This window comes from Meles meles, chromosome 19 (assembly GCF_922984935.1).
Source record: "Meles meles chromosome 19, mMelMel3.1 paternal haplotype, whole genome shotgun sequence".
Taxonomy (NCBI): domain Eukaryota; kingdom Metazoa; phylum Chordata; class Mammalia; order Carnivora; family Mustelidae; genus Meles; species Meles meles.
The window spans coordinates 48,805,461-48,822,179 of record NC_060084.1 but is presented as its reverse complement, the minus strand read 5'-3'; the positions used below and the strand labels follow the sequence as shown (position 1 = coordinate 48,822,179).

Below are 16,719 nucleotides of genomic sequence, written 5' to 3'. Positions count from 1 at the left end.
CCTCCAACTCCCCCCTCATCTTCCTGCCTCTGGATTTGCTTGTTCTAGACTTTTCACAGAAACAGCATCACATAACGGGTGGCTGTTGTGATGGGCTTTTCCCACTCAGCGGGCTCTCGAGGGCCAGCACACTGGAAATAGAGACTGTTGTGTCTTTGGCTCAGACTGTATCTGTAAAGCCCGAAACAGAACCTGACCCCCACCCCCATCCCATGGCAGGCAATAAATGTCTCCTGAGTGAATGAGGGACAGAGTTGGGATTTGAATCCAAGCCTGCTGGCTGCAAAGCCCGGGCCCTGGACCCTAACACAGCACGGTCCACGTGGGCTGGTTACACGACTGGGGGACCCGGGTCCTGCTATGAGACCTCAGGCCAGCCCCGCCCCTCTGGCCCTCTATAGAGCAAGTGTCAGGGGAGGTGCTGGGGGTCCCCGGGCAGACCCCCCCCTTCCAGGAGATTAAAACCTCCACTCTGGCCCTGCCCAGCACCTTGAGGTTGTGCCCATCGAAGGGCAGGGAGCCACTGACGAGGGTGTACAAGATGACGCCGAGGCTCCAGATGTCCACCTCTGGCCCGTCGTACTTCTTGCCCTGGAACAGCTCTGGGGCGGCGTACGGGGGGCTCCCACAGAATGTGTCCAGCTTTGAGCCCAGCGTAAACTCGTTGCTGAAGCCAAAGTCGGCGATCTTGATATTGGCCTCGGCATCCAGCAAGAGGTTCTCAGCCTAGGAGGGACGAGAAGGTGGACAAGTGTGGCGGACGGGAGCTCGGGCTCCAGAGCCGCCCCGCTGGCCCCCGACCCCATACTGACTGTGGCCCGGTCCCCTACTCTCTTGGGCAGTAACTTTATCTGTCTGGGCCTAGGTTTTGTCACCTAAAGAAGGAGGATAATCATAGCTTCTACCTCACAGGGCTGTCTGAGGATTAAGTGAATTCTAAAAGGTCTAGAACAATCCTCTGTACCCAGTAAGCGCTATATAACATTAGCCATTATTAGACCATGGGTCTGCAGAGCTGGGGGTGGGGGGTGGTCCTCAGGCAATCCCCTGACCCACTGAGCCCCAGTTTACCCCGCACGAAAAAAAAGAAAAGAAACATGAGCATTGGCTGCTCAAGAGTCATAAAAGTGGAAAAAAAAAAGTTCTGTCTACTTTCGGTGGCACGTGTCCTTATAAACACCATTTCACAAGCGAGGAAACTGAGCCTTGGGGAGACTACCTTGTGCCCTCAGCAAGAAAGTGGCAGAGCCAGACTCCAAAAGAGGCCTGGCCGCGCCACGGCCTGGAACATCGAGGGAGCCTCCAGCTGCCTGCCTCTTGCAGATCTGGACACACATATCCGCTCTTCAAAGTGTCGCTCACGTCTTGCCGGTCAAAGCCAGGGCGCTTCCCTAGCCAAGCCACCAGCACCTCTGGCTTCCTCATGGTCTCCCTATACCTCCCTTCCCCACCTCCAACCCAACAGGGGCAGAGAACCTCCCACCACCTCCCACTCCTCAACATAATGGCATCTCAGCCTTGCTTAGGGCTGACACTTATCTTCCTGGTGTTGGAGGCTCCGCTACCCAGCCACCACCCCCTGCCTGAGTGGGTCCCTCAGGCTGGTCCCGCACTGCGGCGCACTAACCAGATCCCCGAGAGTCCCTTTCAGCCACTTCCAAAACTGTCCACCAGGGGGCGTGCCTCATCCAGGTGATGGCGAACCCCCAAGCCTGGAGGGGCTTTCTCAGAGGGTCCGGGCAGACAGAGGAAGTGTGTCTAGAAACTTCTACGATCTGATAATAGATTTGTGTGGCCTTTTTTCTTTTTTAAACGTAGTAATAATGTAAAAAATTGGTCTTGTATTCTGGACATCTTTTTTTTTTTTTTCTCCACTTCATTTTTATTGTACTTCACAAAAGAATTTGTCACAGCAGATTGGGAATTGAAAATAGTAAAACAAATCCAGTCCTTCAGAGAGATACCTTGAGACCTTCCTTAAGGTACAGCGCCCAGCACGCAGGAGGTGCTCCAGAAATGGGAGTCAAGGCAACTCGACTGAGCAGGACAAACGTTTCTCTCTCTTGTCTGGGTCAAGAAGCCCTGAGACCTGTGGTTCTCTCGGAGTGGGAGGTGTGTGGTGGGGGGTCCGGGTGGGCTGAGTACCCCCCCTTGGAGCTAGCCCCAGGGGCTCGATCTCTCTCTCTCAAAGGTCCTTCTCCAGTTCAGAGATGCCTAAGATGCTAAGACCCAGAGGCCGTGTGACTCTGGGGCTCTAAAACCACAGTTCTAGAAGGTTCCTGAATGTCCTGAAGTCTGAGAGATGCAAAGGCTCCAGAGACTCTGAGAGGGGTGAACACTTTATCGTGTCCTGTGTCCTTGTTCAGCACCCACGTAATCGTGTGAGGCGTCCTAGGACATTTTGTTTCTTTTCCTTTGTTCTCTCCTCCTGCCTCCACCTCCCTACCTGCTCCCCCATCTGCTGGTCTGCCTCTGCCACAAAAGCTGGGGAAAGAGTCAAGGGGCCCTGGATGCGGAGGGAGGCGCACAAGGAGAGAAGGGGGGGGAATGTGGAGGCTATAGGGGATCCCCGGGGACTGGAAGCAGGCCTAGGGACAAGTGGGGAGGGGGGTCTGTGGGCTGAGGCGGGGAACTTGCAGTGCTGGGGGTGGGGCTCACCTTCAGGTCCCTGTGTACAATGTTTTTCTGGTGACAGTAGTGCACAGCCGATACTATCTGGTGGGGAGGGAAGAGAAGGTCAGTTACTGGTGGCCCCAAAGCCCTCTGCCTCTCTCTGACCCCATGAACCTCCTCACAACCGAGACCCAGGGCCCCAGACCTCCCCTAGGCACGAGGCCGGGATGCTGGGGCCTCACCCTCCGATTTAATCACGTGGGCAACACCACAGGACACGCAGAGATCCGCATCCCTGTTCAGACACCCTGACACCCTCCCGGCAGGGGCCTCGGACCCAGGACATCACAATGGGTCCCCTCCGGACTCCCCATCTGGAAACACACGCACACCCACAGACAGACAGTAGGCCCCAACACACCCAGTATAGCCTCATCAGGGTGTCTGGACAGCTGTGGACCAACACCCTGGCTCAAATCCCTGCCCCCATCAGAACTTCACACCCCTTAGCCAGACACCTGGGCCCCCTCAGCATACCCTCTACCCACACTGCTACACCCCATGTGTCTGGGCTCCCACACACCTACTGCCCCCACGCCTCAGCCACACTGCTCCGCTCACACGCTTCGGGACCCTGGCACCTGTCAGCCACACTCCTGCATGCCGCGCCCACCCTTGCACCCACACGTCGGACACCTGCACACCTGCACCAGGGCATCCTCACACCCAGGTGACTGCCCGCTCGTGGACAATCGGACTTACGCCCCCCCCCCACCCAGACCCGCCCCGCCCCCTGCCCGTGACCACCCCCACCTGTCGGAACTTGGCTCGAGCTTCCTTCTCCTTCATGCGGCCGTGGGACACGAGGTAGTCAAACACTTCTCCTGCAGGGCAGAGGCCAAGCAGGGTCAGCGAGGGGCGTAGGGGGCGCAGGGGGCAGGGCGGGGAGGGACGCCTCACCGGCACTTGCGTATTCCATCACCAGGTATAGCGTCTTCTCCGTCTCGATCACCTCGAAGAGCTTCACTGAGAGGACCCGGGGAGGGGAGAGGGGAGCAGGGTTATGTGGGAAGAGACTCCTCCCCACCCCCACACTCTGTAACTACGCATGTGCTGACCAGAACACCCCTTACTCCAGAACACTCCATGGCTCCCTACTGATGGCAAGATTTTCCAAACTGCTCAGCCTTGCTTTACCACCTTTCCTACTCTCTCGTAAGAAAGTTGGCTCTATGAGGCCGAGATTTGTGTCTGTTTTCTTCCCTGCTTAGGTCAGATGCTGGGGGCATAAAGCAGCCACTCAATTAACACTTCCGGAGTGAACAAACGTGTGGATGAAAAAATGCTGTGACCACATCCAGGCCAGGCTAAATCCTGTCTCCCCTCTGCCTCATGAGGACAAGGACAGTGCTCACCGCTGCTGACGGTAATCAGACCAGCTCCCCCAGCTGAGCTCTGAGTGGAGTGCTTCCAATGCTCACTCTTAACCAATCCCCATAGTGACCTTGAAGTAGGCCCTCTTATAAACCCCACTCCAGAGGAGGAAACTAAAGCTCAGAGAGGTTAAGTGACTTGCCCAAGGTCACACAGCCAGTGAGCAGCAATACTGCTCAGAGAAAACAGGTCTTTCTAACTATGAAAACAGCCAGCTCTTCAGTCCCCCAACTCTCTCCTCTGCCCAAGTGCCCCAGTTGGTAGCCTCTGAGGCCACACTCTTCCCCTCCTCACCAATGTTGGGATGGTTTAGGCCCTTCATGATGCGGACTTCGCGGAACAGCTGGGCGTGGCCAGAAAAGAAGAAAGAGAAAGATGAGGGTGGGCGGTTTCCATGACCCTCTTCCCAACCTTGTCCCGAACCCCCTCCCTCTCCCTAGGCCTCACTTTCTGCAGGCTGCTGGGGTTCAGCTGGGTTTTGTCAATGATCTTGATGGCGACCTGGAGGTGGAAGGAAGGGGTAAAAGATCAAAGAGCCAAGGGCTCGAACTGGGAAAGGCCCTCTCAACCCAGATCACCCAGGGGTATCCTTCCTCTGCCTCCTCTCACAGGAAGCCCTCAATTAGGGCCATTCCTGGTGGATCGGAGATCTAGGCCTCAGGACCTTTGACACTGTGTCCAGCATTCCCTGACTTCTACAGGGAAATATCCTTATTCCACAGCAGGGCCTGTGTGAACATGTATGAGAAGGAGACCTTTTCGGGGCCCCCTTTGTGAGAGCACCTCAGACCATTATCCCAGCAAACTGTGAAATAATAAATAACCAGCTGACATTTCCCAAGGCGTCACTGGGCTTCAGTCCATGTGCTTTACAAACAAGAACACTTTCGATCCTCACAGTAGAGGTGCTAGCATTATCCCCATCTTACAAACTGGGAAACCGAGGCACAAAACTGTTCAGGTAGTTGGCAAAGGTTACATGGCTAGGAAGTTTGTGGGCTGGGATTTGAATCATGCAGCCTGATCATGATACCTTGTAAACATTTAAAACTGAAGAAAAAAATATATAGTTTATTTAAAAAAAATTTTTTTAAGTAATCTCTACATCCAACGTGGGGTTCGAACTCATGACCCTAAGGTCAAGAGAGGCATGCTCTTCCAACTGAGCCAGTCAGGCACCCCTAGTTTTTTTTGTTTTTTTTTTTAAAGATTTTATTTTTCTTTATTTGACAGAGATCACAAGTAGGCAGAGAGGCAGGCAGAGAGAGAGGAGGAAGCAGGCTCCCTGCCGAGCAAAGAGCCCAATGTGGGGCTCAATCCCAGGACCCTGAGATCATGACCCAAGCCGAAGGCAGAGGCTTAACCCACTGAGCTACCCAGGCGCCCTGGCACCCCTAGTTTTAAAAGAGCTTTGAGCAGTCACCATGGGGAAAGAATCAGAAAGTTAATGAACTCTCCTTGTATGTACCCTACGGTGGGGTTGTTTTTATTTTGAATTGCACTTTGGCAGAGCCCCACAAGGTTTTCAGTAGTAAGGGGCCTCAGCTCTAGCTGTATAGCTTTCCCAAAGGGTTTTGGGGCCACCCCCAGATCCCCTGGATTATAGAATCCTGCCCTGTCTCCTTAGAAGCTGGTCCTGTAGGAAGGCCCCAGAATCAAGTTCAAGATCCACACAAGGGGAACTGTGTGCTCTCCATGCGGGAGAGGGCCCATTAGCTTTCCTCATATCCTCACGAATGGGTTTTTAATTTTGTCAAGCACTTTTTGTGCCAGTATTGAGACAACTGTATGGTTTCCCTCCTCAAATCTGGGAATGTGGCGAAGTAGATGAATGTATCGTCCATTTCAAAAGAACTGTGCGTTCCTGGGATGAACCCAGCTCCGTCATCACACCGCTCTCTTTAACTGATGCGCCAAGGCTCTCTGCTGATATTTTGTTTCAGATTTTTGGATCTATGTTCACAAGTCAGGCCAGCCCATAACGGCATTCGTGTCTCGTTTTGACATTTGGTCATCGTCCAGCCAGCGCTTACAGTGAGCTGGGCTGTGGGACCTCTTTCATTAGTCTCTGGAAGGATGGGCATAAACTCAGAATGTTTGGTAGAATATGCCTATAAAACCATAGGGGCCTGGTGTCTTTTGTGTGTCTGGTGTGGGTAGCGTACAGGCAGGAGACAGGTCACCTGAGGTGAGGGAAATCGCTCTAGCCGTGTCCTCTAAAATTAAAGGGGAACAGAAGAGTCATACCCCACTACCCTGGGTGAGTGAGAGGCTTCGTATCTAGGTTACAAGGTCTGTGTGGGTGTGGTAATGCTACTCTGGAGGCCAGGAGAAAGGGACCGCGGGGGCTTGAGAAATCCAGTGAGTGGTCTCACGAAGACTGCGGCAAGATTTGATGGAAGCAAAGCCTACCACCACAACAGGGAGGTGGCCCGGGTTTAGACACAAAAGCCATGTGAATTCTTAGAAACAGAACACCTGTGACCTGAGAGTCCCCGACAATTCCAGGGACCATGACTGATATTTAATGAGCACGGCGCCATCATCCCTCTTTTGAGATGGGGAAACTGAGGCCCAGAGGTGGACATGGTTCACTCTAGAGCTGATGTCCTACACCATCACCTCACACTGCCACATCATTTTTTAAATTTTTTTAAAACTTCAGGCCCAATGTGGGGCTCGAACTCATGACCCTGAGATCAAGAGTCACATGTTCTACTGATGGGCCCACCAGACACCCACATCATTTTTTTGTTTTGTTTTGTTTTATTAAACAGCCTTTACTATGGGCCAAGTCCTGGGCTAATAAGGACCTCATCTACATGCAATTCCCACGGTAACCCAATTCTACTTGGACTCTTCTGGACAAACCTGAGATGTCTTGACCTGTCCCGGGGAGAGTCAGGGACTCACCTGAGGTCAGGAAGCAAAGCACTGAGGGCCAAGTCTGACCTCGCCCCACCTCCCACATGCCCATGCCCCGCCCCCTACCCATCACCCCGACTCACCTCCCGGCCGGTGAGGATGTGCCGGGCCAGCTTGACTTTGGCAAAGTTGCCCTTCCCGATGGTTCTCAGCAGGCGGTAGTTGCCCACGTGGGGCTGCTCCTCGGGACAGGAGGCAATGGAGTTCCGGCAGCGGGCACCCAGGGAGCGGCTGGACCAGGACGGTCCCTTGTCTGAGGAGCGGCCACTGCCCAAGGTGCCATGCTGGACAGGGGAGACAAAGAGTGAGTGGTGGGCAGCGCCCGTCCAATCCTGCCTTCGTGGGCTCCGGGAAAGGGGGGGCTCCCGGGGGGCTGGGCCTTTTGACTCTAGCTACGGCCTCTGGCCCCTTCGTGGTCCTTCCCAAACCGAGGCCAGAGGGAAGCACGCTGCCTTTGGGGGTCCCCCAAATCTTTCTACAAGAGGACATCTCCAAGAACACAAAGGCTGGGCCACCCCCCGACTCTGCAGCATCCGGGGTCCCAGACATCAGGCTCCTCCTCGTTCCCCTCCAACAGTCAATCTCCCTGCAACTTCCTCTCCAGGCACTGGGGCCACAGTATTTTTTCCCAAATGCCGTGTCCCTCCCAACCCGTACCCTCAATCTGGGTTCAACTCCGCCCCCCAGTCTCTCACAGCTCTTGACATCCTGGGTCACCCCTCACCTCCCTGTCTGCCCCCCCGATTCTACTCTGAACCCCAAGAGCAGCATTTTATTACCAGCTTACTGCCCCTAACATTTTCTCCCAATTCTTCTTGCCCCAAATTCCACTCCAAACACTAGCCAACACTCTTTCATTGTGCCCTGAACTTCCAGCCCCACACAGTTACCTTCCTCCTGTGGAAACACAGGCGCCTCCCCCGTGCCCTGCACCAGCACCCTGGGAACCGCTGCGGCGCCTGACCCACTGTCTCCCACGCCCATGCTCCCATCTGTCCCCGACGTTCTGTTCCTGCCGTCCTGTCCCTCCTGGGCCTCTCCCCCGCAGGACACAGCCTGCTCTAGGCTGCCCTGTCCTGATTGTGAGCCCCAGGGACTCTGCCTCCCGTTCAGCGCTGGGCTGGGGCCCAGGGTGGGGCGGTGGAGGGAGCCAGAGGCCCCAGCCCAGGGGGCTCTGCTCAGACCCAGGCAGCCCCCCCTGTCCCCACCCCCGGTGCCCTCCCCAGGGCAGGGGTGGGAAGCAGGAAGACAAAGGGAGCCAAGGAGAGGAAAGGCCATGTAGGCAACAGGGAATCCGCATGGCTGCTGAACAGGGGTGATGTCTGATTCAGTCACCACCCCCTTCTTAAGGGAGGGAAACTGAAGCCCGGAGCGGGACAGAGCTTACCCCAGAGCTGCTGTCCCTCGCCATCACCGTATCGCACTGACTCACACTCCTACATGTTTTTATTACACTGCTTTTACTACGGGCCAAGGCTCGGGCTAGTAAGCACCTCATCTCCATTTAATTCCCCTGGGAGCCCATTGAGGGCGGAACCTACCTCCTCACCTTCCAGAGGAGAAACTGAGGCTTGGAGAGAGAAGATATCCTGTCAAGGTCACACAGTTCCCCCCACGAGGCGCAGAAGGACTGCCACCCATGGTGCCCTCACCAGGGGACCTTCCACCTGGATCCAGTAACCATCCACACTCTCCGGACAGGGACCCCTCCCTCAAGGTTGAGGCAGTGAGCACCTCGGCCAAGGTCACAGGGCAGAGAAGCAGAAGGCTAGGGATTCGATCCCAGGCCTGCTGGCTCCTGAATGCTGAGCTCTTTCCCACATCCCACTGGGCTCCTCACAACCTCAGGTCTCCTCCCGGGAGAAGAGGGCGGGCAGGGAGGTGGAGATCCTGGCTGCTAAGGCCCCTGATCCCCACCGAGACAAGGGCTTGGAGAAGAACCCCCATCAGGTGGCACCAGGGGACCAAACTGGGGGTGGGCTGGCACCCCACTGAAAGCAGCATGCTTGAGGGACCCCTGCCAGAGGCGGCTAGGGCAGTGGGTGACAGAGCCCCCCAGGGGCCGGGGGCGGGAGCTAAAATTGGCTGGTACCACCAGCTGGCCCGGCTCCCTCCCTCCTGCCTGGCTGGCTGGCGGGCTGGCGCCCCAACACCGGGGCCTGTTGCTAGGGAACCTCCAGAGAGTTCCAAAGTGGTAGGGGGAGCCCTGGAACTTGGGGTAGGGGGGGCATGACCCTCACATGGCTGTCGTCATGGTGACGGGGTGGGGTGGGGGAGCAGGAGAGGAGCCTGCGACCTCCAGTTCCAGAGGGAGAGGTGAGCCCCAGGCAGGAGACAGACAAGCGGGACTTACACACGAGTTGGGAGGACAGGAGACAAGAGGAGAGAAGGGGACTGGCCCCCCCAAAATGCCCACCAGGCACAAGTCCGGACCAGGAAAGAAGAGGAAGTACTCTGAGGAGCCCCATTTTATGGATAAGAACGCCAAGGCTCACAGTGGTGACATCACTTGCCTGAGGTCACACAGCTAGGGAGGGCCAGAAACTAGATTTGAAGCCATGCTTATCGGAAGAATCACAGCAACAATCCGAGTGCAGCGACAAGCACTTCTTACTCAAACTATCTCCTTGGCTCCCAAAAACAGTCCTAACAGGGAGATGCTTCCATCAACCCTATTTCGAGATAAACTGAGGCTTGGAGCAGGGAGGGGGATCCATGAATTCTAGCCACAACTGATGACGGCCCCAGGTGGAGAAGGCACGGCCCCTCTGACGCACGGCCATCCTCACAGCAGCCGTGGACAGATGTGGAGCACGTCCCATGGACCAGGCTTCCCCCTCCGAGGGACTCAAGGGATCATCCCCATTTTTCGGAGCAGGAAACTGAGGCTCAGAAAGGAAGCAGTGGTAGTCCGAGGACACAGCGCAAACCGGCTGGCAGAGAGAGCCAGCATTTGAACCTGGGCCCGAGGGCTCCCTGGCACTTTCTGAGGGACTTGGGGGGAAGGGTGGGGATCTCACCAGAGACTCCAAATCAGAGTCTGGCCTATTGGGTGTGGGCTGTGGTGGTGGTGGGGGGGGGGCTCCCTATGAGGGAGGGTCTTGCAGGACGAAAGGACGGAGATCAGCCTCTCTGGTAGGGGATCTGGAGTGAGGGTGGCTGGATTCGGGGGAAGGAACCTGGCAGAGGCCTAGGGGAAAAGTAACAAAGACCCCAGCTGGGGGTGGGGAGAGGCCCTTTAGAAGGGCTGGGAGTAATCAGAAACTGGGGAGATGGGGGGGGTCCTCCCCTCCCAGGATTGCTCTGGGCTGTGGTACAGGGACGGGGGCCTGGGAATAATGGAAAGGGTTAGAGTCATGGGGCAGTGGAACTCAGAGGAGCCGAGGAAACTCCTAGAAGTTAAAGGAGGGGGTTTCTAGGAGTTTCTAGTCTTTGGAAGCAGAGAAAGGTCCAGGAGCATGCGAGTCCTGGAGAAGGGTCTTCTGGGCGGAGGGCAGCCCAGAAGAAGAAAACCTGAGCCTTGTGGAGGTCAAAAGGGCCTAGAAACTTGGGAAGGAGGTCTCCAGCAGACAGACCCCAAGAGAAGAGGTCTTACAGCCGGGGAAAGACCCCAGGCTTTAAGTCCCAGAGTCTCCTGGAAGAAGGATCTGGGGCCCAGCCTTGTGAGACAGGACAGGCCTCTGAAGCTGGGGAGGGGGTTTCCCTGGGAGGCCAGACCACCCTGGTAAGGAAGAGGAAAGCCCTGGGGCAGAAGGGATGGGGACCTGGGGATTAGAGGAAGAGGTAGTGTCCTGGGAGGACGCTCCTGGCCCAGGAAGGAATCAAGGGGTTAGGGGCTTGGGGAGGGGGCTTGCCAGATGCTGAAGAGTGGATACAGGGAGGATGAGGCCTGGAGTCAGACTAGTCCAGGGCCTAGAAATCCCAGACTAGGCTAGGGGCCTGGAAGTTGGAGGCCAAGACTGCCTGGGAGAAAAGCTCAGAGAGGATCCAGGGGGGCAGTGGGGAGGGGGGGGCGCCGTACTGGGAATCCAGGGACAGGGCTCCTTGGAAGATAGGGGCCAGGCCTGGGAGTGGAGAGACCTTGAACAAGCTAGAAAGGGCCCTGGGCCCAGGAAAAGGTGGAAACCGGCTTCCTGTGAGGGGGTGCCCACAGGATCCGGGAGGATCCAGAGGGGCGGAGGGCTGAGAATGAGAAGAGGGGGACTCCTGGGGAGCAGGGACCCACATCCAGATGGGGAAGGCCGAGCCAGAGGCCGGACTGGGCCAGGCCTTCCTTGGGAGAGGACCAGGGCCGGGCCTTGGGGTCAAGGGCCCCGCAAATCCAGGAGGGGGCCAGTTGTCGGATGCGGGCGGCCAGGAGGGGTAGGGGCTTAAGAACACGCCGGAGAAGGGAGGGGCTCCTGGAAGGCAGAGGAGGGGGCTTCCTGGAGGGAGGAGACCCGAGCGGAAGCGGTCTGCAGAGGGACAAGCGAGGGGTCCCGAGAGAGGGGCGCCCCTGGGGTCGGGCTGAGCTGGAGTGGGGGAGGGTCGAGAGGCCTGGAAGTCCAGGCGGGGGTCGGGAGGTGGCAAGCCGGGCCAGGCCCGGGGAATGAAGGTAGGAGCTAGCGCAGCGAGGGGCACACCAGGACGAGGGGTTCCGCGGCTGAACCCGACCGGCGCTCCCCAAGGGGCCGGGCCCCACTCACCGTGTCCGAGTTCCGATCGTTGCCCGGGGCCAGAGCCGTCCGCGAAGACATTTTCTCCGGGTCCCGGGGGACTGGGCGGCCGGGTGGGGGGGGGGGCGGGGGTCCCGGGGTCCCCTCTCTTCCCCTCCCCCCCCGCTGGCCTGGGGACGCGAGCTCAAAAGCTGGGCGCCGTGGACACCGGGGTTCGCGCCGCGGGAGAGGGGGGCAGGGCGGGGAAGGGAAGGGGACGCCGAGGGTCCTAGTGGCCCCGTGCAGTGGGGGCCCGGGGCGCCATGGGGGCGGCGGGCAGGCGGGCGGGCGGGGGCCGGGGAGGGGGCGCGGAGCCGGCCCGGGCGGCGGCGGAGGGAGGCGGTGGAGGGGCCAGGGAGGAAGGGACGTCAGGGGGAGGGGCGGGTAGGGCGGGGCCGCCGAGACCCCGCCCTCTGCCGCCGGCCCTTAAAGGCGCAGGCCCGGGCTAGCCGGGGGCTCTGGGGGTGGAGGCAGGTCTGGGCGCGTCGGTAGGGAGCGTGTTCTCACAGGAGAGCAGAGACTCACCGGAAGAGTAGGGGAGAGAAACGCCGGGGCAGAGCGCCAGAGACGCGGAGGAAGATACCGAGAGACGCAGAGATAGGGAGAGACAAAGAGACACAGGGAGAGAGGGACAGACGCGAGAAGCCCAGACACACAAAGAGATATCAACGGAGCCAAAAGATCCGAGCGACAAAAAGAGAAAGAAAGAGGGAGAAAAACAGGGAAAGAGACGCACGCACAGAGAGATTCAGAGAGAACAGAGACACAGAGAGCGACAAAGCCTGAGAGACGCACACACGGAGACGGAGGGAGAGGCAAAAAGAGACAAAGAGAGACAGAGACTCAGAGACCTGTGAAGAGAATGGAGACAGAGACAGAGGCAGAGAAGCCCCCAGGGACGGGAGCCAGGCAGACGGCGTGGTCCCCGTTCTCCCTCCCAGCCCACCCTGTCTCCAGGCTTGGGCCCAGAAACTTCTTGCTCGGGAGCGTAGTACTAAGGGTGCTGGGGGCACAGTGTGCTAGGCAGAGCCACCGCCAAAGCCTGACCACCATCTCTAGCGATGCTGCCTCCCACCTCCCAGAACACTCCAGAGCCCAAGGTTGTGGCAGCCGGTTCCTCTCCTGTGCACCCCAGCTGGGGTCTGAGGGCTCTCCCTATAGCTCTGTGACGCAGAGCTCAGTTTCCCAATCTATAAGGTGAGGGGAAGGATCGACATGCTGCCTTCCTGGCAGGCTGAAGCAGGTGCCAAAGAGCCCTGTGTAAGTATTCACCTGCAGGGCTCAGCAGCTGTTGGGACCGGCAAACTGAAACTACAGAGGCAAGGTCTTCGCTGAGGTCATCCAGAACTGGGGGGACCACCCATGCCCTCTAGACCAGGGTGGGATGAAAGAAAGAGGGGCATTGCATAGCCCGCCCTGGCCCCAGAATCCCACAGCCCTTGGATGGATGGGGTCCTGCCCTGCCCCTGTCCTACTGATCCTCTTCTCAAGCCTCGGTTTCCCTTTCTAAAATAGGGGTGTGAGGCTAACAGCAGTGTGTTGGGAGTCAGCCCGGGTGAGCCGACTGTTCAAGTCACAGGAATCTTGGAACTGGTTGTTAAACAGCCATTATAAAAGATTAAGTTATGCAAACACATAATTAAATAAATTATATCGAAAACAAAGGGAATAAATACTCATCATAACCTAATGGTTTTACTACATTTTACTATTATCTGCAATCCTAGGTTATTTACATCTCTTGTACGTTCATAGAGATAGAACCGTATAACGTGCTACTGCATGTCTCTTCCCCCCCACGGAAAACACTTTCAGTGACATCACTGTAGCTTGACATCACCGAATTCAAGCTGGAATTAGTCATGGTGGGGATATTTACACCGTGGAAATTGGCAAAGGCCACAGATCAAGGCCACAGGATCCCCTGCCCCCAGCCCCCCAGAGAGCTGGTTGTGAAACACTGACCAGCTCATTTACCACTGGCTGATACTCTCAGGTACACAGACAGAGGCTTTCTTTGTGCCAGGCTCTGAGCCCTTTATCCTTTCTGCCATCCTGTGAGGTTGGACCATGATTATCAGCCCCACTTACACATGAGGAAACAGCCTAAGAATTAAAAAAAAAAAAAAAAAAAAAAAATCACATGGTGAAGGTCACACGGTTGGTGAGCAGCAGGACTGAGACTTGAAACGGAGGGCTTCCAAACTCTGGAACTTGGGCTCTTAACCACTAGGGTTTCCTGTCCCTGCAAAATCATAGCAGCAACCTCAGTGTGTGGTACATTAATGAGACTATATGCATTTGAACAGATTAGAACTTTCTAAGCGGATGACATTACTGTTATTACTCAGCAGATGGGGCCCAAGGAGTCTCGGGGATGGTGGGACACCGAGAGGGAGGAGTTCAGGCTGGTGTTCTGGAAGTTCTGAGATCCTGAGGGCTCTGCAGGGTGAGAGGTGGGGTCTTGGGGATGGGTTGGGGGAGCTGAGTCACTCCTTCCCAGGCTTAGCAGGGAAAGCTGAGGTTCCCCCAGTCACCACGAGGGGGCAGCAGACCACCTCCCTACACACACCTGCCCTCCACCACACCTCAGGCCCCACCCTGGTTCCCCAGACGCGAGGACGGGCCCCACCCCAGATGCGGGGACTGAGGCTAAATGAAGTGGGGGGAGGGGGGGAGGCTACAAACTGGTGAACCTTAAAAACAGGATGCTTAGCGAAAGTAGCGCGACGCAAAAGACTATATGATTCCTTTTCTGTGGAATGTCCGGAAAAGGGAAATCCACGGGGCTGGAAGCAAAGGAGAATAGGGAGGCGCTGCTAACGGGGTTACAGGTCTCTTTCTGAGGTGACGAAAATGTTCTGGAATTAGATAGTGGTGACAGATGCTGCATCCTTGTGAATATACTCAAAACCACTGAACTTTAAAAGGATGAATTTTAGGGGCATCTGGGGGGCTCCATTAAGCGACCCACTCCTGATTTCGGCTCAGGTCATGATCTGAGGGTGGTAAGATTGAGCCCTGTGTGGGGCTCCGTGCTGGGTGTGGAGTCATCTGCTTAAGATCTCTCTCTCTCTCTCTCTCTCTCTGCCCCGGGATGCTGGGGGTGGGGGCTCAGTGGGTTAAGTGTCTGCCTTTGGCTCAGGGCATGATTCCAGGGTCTTGGGATGGAGTCCTGCATCAGGCTCCTTGCTCAGTGGGGAACCTCTTTCTCCTTCTGTCTGCTGCTCCCCCTTGCTTGTGCTCTCTCTCTCTGACAAATAAGTAAATAAACTCTTTTTTTAAAGAAGATTTTAATTTATTTATTAGACAGAGAAAGAGAGATCACAAGTAGGCAGAGAGGCAGGCGGGGGGCGGGGGGGGGGGGGACACCAGGCTCCCTGCTGAGCAGAGAGCCTGATGCGGGGCTTGATCCCAGGACCCTGAGATCATAACGGGATCATAACCCGAGTTAAGCAGAGGCTTAACCCACTGAGCCACCCAGGAGTTAAGCAGAGGCTTAACCCACTGAGCCTCCCAGGCAGCCCAGTAAGTAAAATCTTAAAAACAAACAAACAAAAACAAAGAGCTCTCTCTGCTTCTCCCCGACAAAGGGCAAATTTTATGGCATGTGAATTGTATCTCAATAAAAAATTAAATAAAAAAAAAAGAGAAGGAGCTCTGAGAGCTATCACCACCCACAACAGACCAGCTGGTTCCAGCCAGAGCTACTCACCCTCTTCTGATTACCATGATCCACACTGACCCGGGAGGACAGGGGGTCCTCCGCAGCTCCTTTCCCAGGGCTCAGTGTCTAGCAAATCCAGTCCTTGATCTGAGGCCTTCAGACCTTGCAATCTTAACCCCTGACCCACTTCCCCCAGCCTCAGTGTCTGCAGAGCCCTTGCTGGGGCCCGGAGAGAAGCAGGGATTCCTGAGCCCAGCCTTGACCCTAATCCCACACCAACCCCAACTTTGCCTAGGCAAGTGATCCCTTGTCCCAGGCCTAACACCTGGGATGCTGTGCCTAAAGGTTTAGGTTTAGGTTCTAAACCTAAAACCTTAAAAAGAATGCTAATGCTGCATCTGACACCACCCAACCCCCAATTCATTCCCAGCCACCCCTCCCCCGCACCTGCCATATGCATCCCCAAGTTTCCAGATTAGAGCTCCTTAGCTCTAATCCATCCCCATGTGTGCACCTGGTTAATAAATCCTTAGTGAGCATCTACTATGTGCTAGGCATGTATCTCAGGATATAAAGATGAACAAGGTAAGCAAACTCTGCATTGAATTCCCATTCCGGTGGGAGAGTCAGAAACTCTACAAGGAAGGAACGCCTGGGTGGCTCAGTCAGTTAAGCATCTGCCTTCAGATCACGTCGTGATCTCGGGGTCCCAGGATCGAGCCCTGCTTTGGGATCCTTGGGATCCTAGCTCATCTCCCTACCTGCATCTCCCTCTGCTTGCTGCTCCCCTGCTTGTACCCTTTCTCTCTCTCTGACAAATACATAAATAAATAATATTTTTTAAGACTTTATTTGACAGAGAGAGCAGCAAGAGAGGGAATGCAAGCAGGGAGAGCGGGAGAGGGAGAAGCAGAGCCCTATGTGGGGCTCAATTCCGGGACCCCTGGATTATGACCTGAACCGAACAGACGCTTAACGACTGAGCCACCCAGGCACTCCTAAGTCAATAAAATCTTTAAAAAAAAAAAAGAAAGAAAAAAGAAGAAAGGAACCCTGCAAGGGAGTCAGAGAAATCTTATCATTCAAATTGAGGAAGGTGACATAAAGAAATGGACAAATGAGAGCCAGTCCCTGGGGGAGAGAGAGGAGGGGGAGGTTATGGAGAAGGGCTTCTGCTGCTCAGGGAAAATCTCCTTTGAGGAACGGATGCTGGAGCTGAGGTCAGGATAATGTCGAAGGAGGGAGCCATGCAGGACCTGGGGACCGGGCCTTTCAGGCAGAGAGGACAATTCCAAAGCTGTGCCCGGTGCCACCCACTTTCCGCCTCTAATCCCAGCTTCTGGGCCAGCAGAACCTTCGTCCATGTCTCTACTCCAGATTGAGGAC

The 16,719-nt window shown here is 56.1% G+C and overlaps 1 protein-coding gene across 2 annotated transcripts in view; it reads right to left on the bottom strand.

Annotated features, from left to right (window-relative positions):
• Positions 1 to 11,965, bottom strand: part of MARK4 (microtubule affinity regulating kinase 4) — a 29,225-nt gene extending 17,260 nt beyond the window's left edge. For both annotated transcript variants that reach the window (XM_045987632.1, XM_045987633.1), the window contains exons 1-8: positions 11,658 to 11,965; positions 7,056 to 7,256; positions 4,495 to 4,548; positions 4,342 to 4,390; positions 3,574 to 3,639; positions 3,427 to 3,497; positions 2,659 to 2,715; positions 490 to 726 (exon numbers count right to left, since the gene is read on the bottom strand). In XM_045987632.1, the coding sequence (XP_045843588.1) occupies positions 490 to 726; positions 2,659 to 2,715; positions 3,427 to 3,497; positions 3,574 to 3,639; positions 4,342 to 4,390; positions 4,495 to 4,548; positions 7,056 to 7,256; positions 11,658 to 11,708 (786 nt within the window). In that variant the 5' untranslated portion in view covers positions 11,709 to 11,965. The remainder of the gene's footprint in view (positions 1 to 489; positions 727 to 2,658; positions 2,716 to 3,426; positions 3,498 to 3,573; positions 3,640 to 4,341; positions 4,391 to 4,494; positions 4,549 to 7,055; positions 7,257 to 11,657) is intronic.
• Between the last annotated feature and the right edge of the window lie 4,754 nt (positions 11,966 to 16,719).